This window comes from Helianthus annuus, chromosome 7, assembly GCF_002127325.2.
Source record: "Helianthus annuus cultivar XRQ/B chromosome 7, HanXRQr2.0-SUNRISE, whole genome shotgun sequence".
Lineage (NCBI taxonomy): Eukaryota > Viridiplantae > Streptophyta > Magnoliopsida > Asterales > Asteraceae > Helianthus > Helianthus annuus.
This window is the reverse complement of record NC_035439.2, coordinates 20,186,171-20,198,829: the sequence shown is the minus strand read 5'-3', so window position 1 is coordinate 20,198,829 and position 12,659 is coordinate 20,186,171. Positions and strand designations below refer to the sequence as shown.

The 12,659-nt window shown below is 34.6% G+C and overlaps 1 protein-coding gene across 1 annotated transcript; it reads left to right on the top strand.

The window, feature by feature from the left end:
- Positions 1–8,299: 8,299 nt before the first annotated feature.
- Positions 8,300–12,306, top strand: LOC110868073 (probable lysophospholipase BODYGUARD 3). Its single transcript, XM_022117159.2, has 4 exons — positions 8,300–9,099; positions 9,194–9,522; positions 9,707–9,906; positions 11,804–12,306. Exons 1-4 carry the CDS (start codon positions 8,532–8,534, stop codon positions 12,132–12,134), a joined length of 1,428 nt encoding a protein of 475 aa, XP_021972851.1. The 5' UTR covers positions 8,300–8,531; the 3' UTR covers positions 12,135–12,306.
- The last annotated feature ends 353 nt before the right edge of the window (positions 12,307–12,659 follow it).

Genomic DNA, 12,659 nt, shown 5'->3' with positions numbered 1-12,659 from the left:
TATCTATGCAAACCTGTGTACTCACCTTTACTTTATGTATTGAATTTTATTTTAACGTATATGGCAGGTTGATTGGATGTTATGCTGCAAACAAGTTAGGAGTCTAGAAACCCACTAAATAAATCTGAGTTGTCGGAATGGAACTTGTTTTATAGACTGAATATTTGTAATGACTGTTATGCTTTATTTGTTTAACAGAATGGGATATTGAACCTTAAAAATATTGTCATTAATAGTTGTTATGGATTCTCATGAACAATCTGTTTCGCTCAGTGCCACGCCCCGATTATTTTGCCATCGGTTGGGGTGTGACAATTAACAACACCACAAACGCCAAAAAATTGACCAGGGAAACGCTATAATGCCAAAAAAAATTTATCTATGTGACACAAAAACAATTAATTCAACGTGACAGATCTAAGAAACAATAAAACGCCAATTAGTTAATGAATATAATTAATGCCAAAATAATCTTAGACACCAAAAATGAAGCAACATGTTACGCAAAATTGGGAAATAAAAGAAGATTGAAAAGACAAAAAAACCCTCACCCCCTGATCATATCCCGTGCCACGTGGCATTTTCTCCTGATCCCGATGTCACACCCCCAAAATACCACATACGGAATCACCGCGGGACATGTGACGTACCAGGATCCAAGCCATTAATCACATTGAACCAATAATAAATATTTAAATAAAACATTCGATTCATTGCATAAGATAAATCCAAGTCATAAGTTAAACCAAAGAAAACGTTCAGTGGAAGCATATAGTAAATTGTTAAACAACTGTTTCAAAATAAGTGTTCAAAACCAATGTATCAAATATCCAAGAGTCTCGATCCATGACCACTTCAGCACTCCCAGATAGAAAGTCCATAATCAGAAATCTAACGACCTGCAAGCATGTAGACAAGTGTGTCAGATGACGCTGGTGAGTTCAAAGTTTGTTATCGTGTTTAGTTACCAGTTACCAGTTTAAAACGTTTCACAGATTCACTGTTGTTAATCACACACTTACCGCCGATGGCTCCAGATTATTTGCCCTAAACCCCATTGCCTCTATCAAAGCAATGGTCAAGATTGGGGTCACTAGTTCACTCCCGACCTCCTCGGTGCGGTGTGAGGGTGCCAAACCTAAGTAGCGCTACTAACTAGTACCCCGTTGCCCTACAAGCAACGATCGGTAGGAGGGACTTGAATGATAGATATAGACGTACATTAACCAACATCCCAGGTTTAACATTCCAGTCAAACCCATTACCCCACATTCCCTTCCCGGAACGTTTACCAGATGTCCCCAACCCGGGACGCATGCTTGGAAAAAGCAGTGAACGCACCTTGGTTTGCTCGGTATGTTTTGTTACTTGTTCACACTTAAACAGTCACACCCTATGGTATTCAAGCACTCGTAATCAGTTTACGTTCACGTATAGCAATAATATGCATACAAGTTATCACAACAATTACACAACTCACATAATCCCACAATTCACGTATATGTTCTGAAATAATGCTTAACAGTTGTGTGTACTATACTAGGTGCATGAATCAGATTATGTCACTTATCATAAGTAAACATCATTAACAGTAAACATCATCATTAACCGTAGACATCATTAACAGTAGACAGCAGATATCATTAACAGTAATTATTGTGATTTCATTAACATATTCATTCAGAAACTAAGTCAACTTAGCTCACTGTGCGGTTCATCCTATCGGCGAAACTCCCAAGTTTCGCCATCATTCATGTCGACGAAACTCATGTTTCGCCATCATAAGTGTTTCGTCAATCTAAGTGTTTCGTCATCATGCATAACAGTTATACATTTCCCGTAATACGCATAATTCCAATCAACATCTAATCATTACCCATATCATGCTACTACGAACCCTAATCCATCCGACTGTATCATCGACAATTTATCAATTCACAAAGATTCGTTTTACAGTTGCCATGCTTTGTACACATAAGTTTTCCATGATTCAACAATAACCATAAGCATACAATCAAATCACGAGTACTGTTAACACACAACAACACACAACAATCATCAATAAGATACTCTAACTACCTATTAAACTATACGAATTAATGATCGACATTGCCAATAAGCAATCAACCTCCTGTAAATAACCTAGAACAATAAATACATATTAAGATAAGTGTTGTCCCACTCACCGGAGAATTGAAACAGAATAACGGTACCTGAATGAGAAGAGAAAGCTTTGAGCGAAAGAAAGATCATTGTTGGTTACACGAAAGTGGAGAATGATGTTTTAGGGTTTGCCGTAACATGTAACTGAATTTATATTAACCCATTGGGCCTCACAGGGCCGTCAAACTGTTTGGCGAAACTCCCTACTCGACGAAACATCTCTCATGGTGAAACCCCCATGTTTCGTGGCAGGGAGGTTGTGACGAAACCCCCATGTTTCGTCGCAGGGAGATTCTTTGCTGACTTAACTTGTTATTAAACATTAACATTTAATCCTTAAACCACCAACATAACCATTTATCAACATTCAGACAAAACAGTGTAATGATACAATGCAACGACTAATAAAACAGGATTCCAAAGCAAACAACACATAAAGGAAAGATCTTGAGATTTTGGGTTGTCACACTCGTACCTATGTGTGTATATATATATGTATATATATATATATATATAATATATCTATAGAAAACCCACTTTAATTTAGAAAACCCGGGAAACTCAAAGCTCCCGATGTTTTTTTTTCTTGAAAAAATTTACACATGTTATATACATGTTTTTAAGGGTTTTGGGCAAAAAAAATCAAAAAAGCGCCGAGTATATATTTTTAAAAAAAATAAACAAGTTTTGGTGTAACACATGTTACAAATATGTCAGATGAATGTAACATGTGTTACACCAAAACTTGTTTATTTTTTTAAAAAATATCTACTCGGCGCTTTTTTGATTTTTTTTGCCCAAAACCCTTAAAAACATGTATATAACATGTGTAAATTTTTTCAAGAAAAAAAAATCGGGAGCTTTGAGTTTCCCGGGTTTTCTAAATTAAAGTGGGTTTTCTATACATCCTTCCCCTATAAACCACCCTTTATTGCGAGAACCACGAGAACCAATGTGAGCACAACCAAAAATACCTAAAAAATCTATAAAACACCCAAATTTTTTTTCTTACTATTTTTTTTTTGGAAAAATCGCTATATTTCGTCAATAATAAAAAAAAATTTCAAAAAAAAATCGAGTAACAATTATCCATGTACATGTGCATATGTATCATTTCTTTGACAAATTCCATAATTCATTAAGAATATTAGACAATTGCACTTTCATTTACACTACCATATGTAATACACTACTTTTTACATTACCAATATTAGAAATGCACATGTGCATCTATATGTATCAACATGAAATAAGGTGTTTTGGTACACTACTTTGAATACACTTTCTCTTTCATCTATCATACCATCCATAATACACTACCATTACCTCCTGCCATCCATAATACAATACTACCTCCTACCATCCATAATACAATACCATTACAAATATTTTCACTTTTTTACATGTATATAAACACTATTTATACCATCCAATCAACATATTACATCATAAAGTGACAACTATAACCAAACCATCAACCACTTGATATAACTAACCAAAAAACATGTATATGGGCCTACTTCTCCATTCAAAATCACAAACTTTTTGTACCAAAACACGCTATATCATGGTTATACATAATGATGCACATGTGCATTTTGAATATTGGTAATGTAAAAAGTAGTGTATTACGGATGGTATTGTAAATTAAAGTGTAATTGTCTATTACTGATAATGTATTACGGAATTTGTCGAAGTAATGATACATATGCACATGTGCATGTGCATGGATAACTGTACTCGAAAAACAAAGTTTTTTTTGTAACGAAATATAGCAATTTTTAAAAAAAAAAAAATTTTATATATAGGGTAACGTTCATTTGAGAACCACCTTTATCCATGCACATGTGCATATGTATCATTACTTCGACAAATGTGCATATGTATCATTACTTTTTTTAGTAACACTTATCCATGCACATGTACATATGTATCATTACTTCGACAAATTTCGTAATACATTATCAGTAATAGACAATTGCACTTTAATTTACAATACCATCCGTAATACACTACTTTTTACATTACCCATATTCAAAATTCACATGTGCATCATTATGTATAACCATGATATAACATGTTTTGGTACAAAAAGTTTGTGATTTTGAATGTAAAAGTAGGCCTATATACATGTTTTTTTGTTAGTTATATCTAGTGGTTGATGGTTTGGTTATAGTTGTCAATTTATGATGTAATATGTTGATTGGATAGTATAAATGGTGTTTATATACATGTAATAAAGTGAAAATATTGGTAATGGTATTGTATTATGGATGGTAGGAGGTAATGGTAGTGTATTATGGATGGTATGATAGATGAAAGGGAAAGTGTATTCAAAGTAGTGTACCAAAACACCTTATTTCATGTTGATACATATAGATGCACATGTGCATTTATGTAAAAAGTAGTGTATTACATATGGTAATGTAAATGAAAGTGCAATTGTATAATATTTGTAATGAATTACGGAATTTGTCAAAGAAATTACCAAAATGCACATGTGCGTGTTTGTGTATTATGGATGGAATGATAGATGAAAGAGAAAGTGTATTCAAAGTAGTGTACCAAAACACCTTATTTCATGTTGATACATATAGATGCACATGTGCATTTCTAATATTATTAATGTAAAAAATAGTGTATTACACGTGTTAGAGTAAATAAAAGTGCAATTGTCTAATATTTGTAATGAATTACGGAATTTTTCAAAAAAAAAATGATACATATGCACATGTGCATGGATAACTATTACTCGAAAAATTTTATTATTTTTTTTTGAATTTTTTTTATTATTGACGAAATATAACGATTTTTCCAAAAAAAAAAAGTAAATTTTTTTTTTGTGTTTTTTAGATTTTTTTAGGTATTACTGTTTGTGTTCACACTGATTCTCGCGGTTCTCACAATAAAGGGTGGTTCCTAACGGGATCCTTATCATATATATATATATATATATATATATATATATATATATATATATATATATATATATATAGCTTGAAATCGTTCCACTAAATTGTCGTCTTTTACTTTATCAAAAGTTTATTTTTTCCATCGCACAAACCATAGCATTGTTCAAATATTCCTGGCCCATTCGAGATTGTTTTTTAGATTGTGATTTATCTTCACTTCAAGGAATCAACCTTTAACTTTAAAAAATTCAAGTACCTAGTTTATCTAGAAAACAATAACTTTTTTGTAAAATTTGACTTATTTAAGCGCTAAACCCTAACAAATCTGTAAACAACAATACTACATAAACAATACAACAAATAAAAAATCGAAGGACAAGAAACACTCATCAAACACGCAGGTCAACCACCTGTCAACGGAGCAGTAGCAGCATGAACATTAAACAGCAGTAGGGACGTTGGGACGATGTGACGTTATGTTTCCATCTTTGCCGCCCATACACAAAATGATGTTTTGTTGTTTTGGGGTTTGGGCTAAGATTATCAACTGAACTTCTTTGGATTACATTATTCTTAATTTGGGTTAACTATATTATTTGAGCTTAATTATTATACAAGTTTAGTGTTGTAAAAGGTTTGAGCTTATAAAATTTTGAATTTTAATAAATTAAAGTATCCTATTTTTTAGGCGTATTTCGTATTTATTCAGAGGCATCCTTTATATAAAGCCGAGAAAAACATAAAAAAATTACACAACAAAAAGAGGGTTAAGCCATAACTCGTGCTACACCTGCTTACAATATACCTCATTTGCTTCTCTATAATTAGGTTCGAAACTAGTACTTTGAATATGTGAATGATGAACTATTTACACAGATAAAAGAGTTATGGCGCATTAAATTCCCAACATTCTAGGTTTGAAAGTCATACCACTACAATAAATATACCACCACCGATGGTATTTTTGCTTTTTTCACTTGAATTTTAATCCTCATTACACCATCCCGATTCTTGATTAAAGTTTCTTGTCTAGTTCAAAGTTAGGAGCTAGTAAATTAATCTGTCTCGTCAAATTGTGCATGAATTTAATCTTCATATATCCATCACGATTCTTGATTAAAGTTTCTTGTCTATTTCGTAGTTATTAGCTAGTAAGTAATGTGCATGGTCGATTTGTGTGTGAATAAATGTAACTGTGAAAAAGTATATCAACTTTATGTGGTGAGTTAAATGCCATTTTAGTCCCTGTGGTTTGGGTCATTTTGCCAGTTTAGTCCAAAAGTTTCATTTTTAACCTGTGGGTCCAAAAAGGTTTCACAGTTGCCATTGTAGTCCACTTGGTTAACTTCATCCATTTTTTCTGTTAACGAGAAGGCCACTTTGGTCATTTTGTATGTAATTCTGTTAACTAAAAGGGCAATTCAGCCATATAAAATGACTGAATTGGCCTTCTCGTTAACAGAAAAAAATGGATCAAGTTAACCCGGTGGATTAAAATGGCAACTGTGAAACCTTTTTGGACCCACGGGTTAAAAATAAAACATTTGGACTAAACTGACAAAATGGCTCAAACCACAGGGACTAAAATGACATTTAACTCTTATGTGGTTATAAACTTTCTAACACTTAAAAAGGTCGGCTGATTTTCCGATTTCTAATTTTTTTAACAAACACATGAGTTGCCCCTAATTACGGATGAGCAAATGGTACCCGGTATCGGTACCGAACCGGTACCGGTACCGAATTTACCGAATCGGGTACATTTTCGGTACCGACTTTTGACATTTTCGGTATAGGTACTTTCGTTTCTGGTACTGAGCTCATCCCTACCCCTAATATTTACCCGGTAAAAATAAAAATTCTTATGATTTATGAAGACTTCTCAATTAAAAAGTTCAGGTTGGGCCGCTACTTCTCTAAATGACCTACGCTAGAGGTTTTTACTATTCAAACTAATATTTGTAACCGGTAGAAATAAGAACCTTATGGTTACCTCCTGACTAAAAAGCTCAGGTTAGGCCGCTACTTCTCTAAATGACCTACGCTGGAGGTTTTTACTAGTCAAACTAATATTTGTAACCGGTAGAAATCTGAACCTTATGACCTCCTCCCTAAAAAACTCATGTTGGGTCGTTACTTCTCTAAATGACCTACGTTAGAGGTTTTTATTAGTCAAACTAATATTTGTAACCGGTAGAAATCAGATGCTTATGATTACCTCCTGACTAAAAAGCTCAGGTTAGGCCGCTACTTCTCTAAATCAACTAGGCTAGAGGTTTTAACCAGTCAAATGATTTAGCAAATTACGTACAATACCTGGGTCATAGAATTACTAGATAGTGAATTTTAGTCATTGTGTGCCCTTAAGAGTTGGTTAACCCCTTTAAATTTTAAGTATTAAGTAGACCTGGCAAAACAAGCTCATCCATTCTATTTTGGGTTGATATGGGTATTTTAAGATGGGTTAAGAAGGGCCAAACAAAATTAGTCACTAGGTTAGGATGGGTTATGAAGTGGTGGATAAAAAAAAGAGTAGGTCAGGATGGGTATAAGATAAAACCCAAGCGGGTCAGGATGGATATAAGATAAAATCACTAAACTAATTACTACTCGTAGATATCTCCCGTAGTACTCTCCCGTCGTTCTTCGTTTAAAAATAATAAAATTTTTAACCAGTCAAATGATTTAGCAATTTACGTACAATACCCGGGTCATAGAATTTTTATGATTTTTTAGCATTTTTTGATTTTTTTAATTTTTTGTTATTTTTTTGAATTTTTTTGATTTTTTAGAGTTTTTTGGATTTTTTATAATTTTTTTTTATTTTTTAGATTTTTTTTTTTTTTTGATTTTTTATAATTTTTTTGATTGTTTAGAATTTTTTAGTTTTTTTGTTTTTATTTTTTAGAACCCATCTTAACCCAAACTCATCCTAACCTAAACACATTTTGACCTATTACCCATCCAACCCTTTTTTTTAAAATACCCATTCTAACCCAAACCCATCTTGACCCATTACTCAAACCTATCCAACTTACCCACTTTGCCACCACTAGTATTAAGTTTTAACACGTTTGATGAATTTAAGAATATGTGTTTGAAGTTACATTTTTAGCCTTGCAGATGGTTTCTTAGGAGCTGCACAATTGGAGGTTCAACCACCACCAACCTTATGTTTAAAAATGTTGCCAAAATCTTTATTTTTTAATTTTCTTCCAGCAAACTGTTTTAATGAATGCATTTATCTCTTACCTGTTAGTACCTGTCCACAGAAAACACCTTTAATACAAGTAGCAAACTCACACCCTTCCCCCCTCAAACCCACAAGTGTATTGAAGAAGGTTGTGCATGGACTCAATCAGGTCTGGTTGAGTCGAGTCGAGCCGAGCCAGGTGAAGTCAGATTGGATTGGTTCGACCATATTCGAATCTTGCTTTCACTAGTAAAATTGGTAAAATGAGGGTGATCATCTGTAGTTTATCGATGATCGGAAATGTAATAAACGATGTTTTGAGTTTCGTTATATTCTCCATTCTGGACGTACTCGATTTAGTCCTATGTTACGTTTACAAAATCACCGACTTCCTAGTCGAATCCGAATGGAAGCCATGTTACTGTTCCTCACCAAAAGAAGCCATTACTAGTAGCGGTAAAATCTTGGTGTCCGAAAAAGGCGAGTCGAAAAAGATCGTTTGCCTTACGTCAACCAAGTTACAACTTGAAGAGATCTCGGACACGCTCTACACGCGGCCCTCTTTAGTGTCCGAGGTGTCGAAAACCACCGTTAAAGAGCTCAAACGTCGAAAAATCGATAACCCAACCACGGTGGTCACCTCAATAAACAAATCCACCGTTAGATCCACTTTCACGGTGAACAATACCATTGTGGAAATGCTCCAAGAGAAAATCGGTGCACACAAGTCACACCCGGTTCCTCGGTGGTCCGATTGCGATTGCGACACTTGTAACTCGTGGTCGAACATGTGTAAAGATAGTCTTTTCGTCCACACTGATGGACCTAAAGGTTAGTTATATTGTACTCCTATAAATAATTAATTATCGTAGATTTGATTTATTATCCTTTTAAATTCTTAACATACGTTTTTTAATGATCATAGAAAAAGTTGGGGACGATGTTTTGTTTATTCACGGGTTTATATCGTCATCGGCATTCTGGACGGAGACAGTGTTCCCAAACTTCACCGAATCGACTAGATCCAAATATCGGTTGTTTGCGGTGGATCTGCTGGGGTTCGGACAAAGTCCGAAGCCCCACGACTCGCTCTACACGATCAAAGAGCATTTAGACATGATTGAGAAATCGGTACTTGAAGCGCACAAGGTTAAATCTTTTCACATAGTGGCTCATTCCCTTGGTTGCATTCTAGCGCTAGCCCTTGCGGTGAAATACCCGAACTCCGTCAAGTCGCTCACCCTGATCGCACCGGTAAGCATTGTGTTGGTTTACTAAGGTGTTGGTTAAACGTACCCCTCTAAATTTTCATTTATCCCCTCCCTGAAAACATATTTTACTATAAAAAGGAAAACGAAAAATATTATTGATACGAAAAGTTAAAAGTGGGGTGCAACAAGTAAAAAGTGATTATTTAGTTAACGGATTAAATTGGCAGCCATATTTTCCGACACCGAAAGGGGAACACGCGACGCAGTATATGATGAGGAAGGTGGCGCCGAGGCGGGTGTGGCCGTTGATAGCGTTCGGAGCATCGTTAGCTTGTTGGTATGAACATGTTAGCCGAACACTATGTTTGCTTATCTGCAAGAACCACCGAACATGGGAATTTCTCACCAAACTCATCACCAGAAATAGGTAACAATTCTCTTTATTCATCTATAAAAATCTTTAAAAGTTATAACAACTTTGACCAGATGTTATATTTTTTAAAACATTTAAAATCCTCATATCATTCGTATTATAATTATAACTTATATTAAATGAGAATATAAATTTCTCGAAATTTAATCTTTTTTAAACAAAAATACTAGAAATAAAACTGATCAAATATTGCAAAACTTTAAGTAATACTAATAGTATAAATATATTTATATATAGTCAATGTCGTGATCACTTGGACAATCGAATTAATGCACCGATTTCAAATTTATGACCACCTTCTAAGATTGTCATCCACGATTTCCAATCTGTTTGGTTCATTTAGCGTGAATAATATATACATTTTTCGGGTTAATTCTTAGTATTTAAAATATTAAATTTTATTTTTTTACTTGTATAATTATATTTTTTTACTTAAATACTAGTTTAGGAAATATAAGAAATGGCTCCGTGTAATTTCGAACTATGACAAACAAAGAATCAATTTCTAAAAGAATCTAAAACAAAGAAACAAAGTACTATTGAATTTAAATTCGATTCATGGCCACATATATTTTACTTTATGTGCATGTATGTAAGTCATATTAAATGGAGAATGAAGTATAGTTTCCCATGAATTTATGGTAGTCCCGGCCCCAAGACTATAGCTCTAAGGGTTTCTAACAAGTTGGGATACGTTATCTTATTGTTGTACTTTAGTCTTTAGATTTTACCCCCAATATGTATTGCACACTTATGTAGTTATATTGTTGAATACATAAAAGTAACAAATCCTTCAAATAGGTTCTTGCAAGATAAGCTTGTTGTTGTACTTTAGTCTTTAGATTTTACCCCCCAATATGTATTGCACACTACACAATGGGTAGGCAAGATAATGATAATACATAAAAGTAACAAATCCTTCAGATAGGTTTTTGCAAGATAAGCTTGCGTTCCTACCTTAAATACTAAAAATACAATAAAAAGTATAATAATATAATTTCTGTTATCACCGACACCATTGTTAACTACGTATTAATCAAATTTAATTGTAATAATTAGTCGCAAAAACATTGAAAAGCAACTTAATTGCGGCCATCTTGGTAAGCATGGTTGTGAGTCTTGTGACTTTAGTGGGGGCGTTGGTTGGGGCGAGGGCATGCCCTTCAACGCCAGCTGCTCCACCTTGGGTTGGTGTTCAGTGGCGGACATACAGTGTAAGTAGGGGCAACCTCCGCTACGGCTTGGCGCTCCGGCGGTAGTGTAAATTTTGGAAAATTTTGACATTTTTTCGATTTCGTTACCGCTTATTTATAAAACGTTACGGCTTGGCGGATTTTCTAGATCCGCCACTGTTGGTGTTGGCATGACGCTGCTCCTTTGGCGTGAGTATTCAGTCTGGCGTGAGACGGGGGCAGGGTGACTTGGCTGGCTTTGATTGGCTGATTCAATATGGCTGTTTTTGGTTGGCTACTTTAATTAAAAAAAATTCACATGACTGGCCACACCAAACCAAACCACACCTCTCATTTTTGCAACACGTATCAAGCAATACCCCAAACCAAGTCCCACCACTCCCCCACACAGCCTTATTTGGTAGAACCTCAATAAATATACAACCAACATGTGAGTGTACACATGTCACACTTACCAAATGAGGTCATTTAATGACATACTAGTTACGTGGCTCTTTACTAATATTTATTTTATACCTTCAAGAGTAATAACTATAATCCTCAAGGATATAATAGTCATTACATTAGCAAAGAAATCATGCCACCTACATGTAGATCAAATGTTGTTAAGACTAATGTTTCCTTATCTAGAAAAGATTTGTTGATTCATTAATTAATTAATAAACTAATTAATTTCATGTGATATTTAACTAATGCAGGATCAAGACTTATTTGATAAAAGGCTTTTGTTGTCATACACATAACGCTGCATGGCATACCCTCCACAACATCATATGTGGGACTGCTGGCAAGATCGAAGGGTATTTGGATACGGTTCAAAACCAGTTAACGTGTAGCGTTAATATTTTTCATGGTCAATATGACGAGCTCATCCCAGTCGAATGTAGCAGCCATGTGAAGACGAAAGTCCCTCGGGCAAACATTAAAGTTATGGAAAAGAAAGATCATATCACCATCGTTGTCGGACGTCAAGAAGCTTTTGCTAGAGAACTTGAAGAGATTTGGAAGACTACAAATTTAAACCGGTAAAAAAAGGGTTGAATCCATCGAAAGTCAAGAAGATGGATATATACGTACTAGTAGTACTGTTATTATATATGTGTGTATGATTTGGCGAAGGTGTTGCTTATTTAATCTTTTGTTGCATTACATTTTGCGAAATTCCAACTATTCATATACAACCAATTAACGTTTAAATTCATGTTTTGAAGTAATTAAATAAAGTATTATATGACTATATTTAATTATAAGAGTAAATTGCTATTTTAGTCCCTGAGGTTTAACTAAAATTGTCACTTTAGTTTAAATAGTTTTTTTCTTGTCATTTTAGTCCAAATCGTTTTGTTTCTGCCATTTTAATCCCTGACGTTTGTCATTTTTTTGCCATTTTCGTCGACCACCACCACCTCCCACCACCCACTCCATCACAACATTCTATCATCATCAGCACCTGCCTGCACCATCATCACCCACCCACCCCACCACCACCATCACCACTCACCATTTCCACCACCACCAGCCACTTTTCCGCCACCCACGTCATCAACCAATACC

Excerpts from the sequence above, each read along its gene's own strand:
- LOC110868073 (XM_022117159.2), top strand. The coding sequence starts at position 8,532 with ATGAGGGTGATCATCTGTAGTTTATCGATGATCGGAAATGTAATAAAC. Across the intron at positions 9,100-9,193 it reads CCACACTGATGGACCTAAAG|AAAAAGTTGGGGACGATGTT; the intron begins GTTAGTTATATT and ends TAATGATCATAG. Across the intron at positions 9,523-9,706 it reads CGCTCACCCTGATCGCACCG|CCATATTTTCCGACACCGAA; the intron begins GTAAGCATTGTG and ends TTAAATTGGCAG.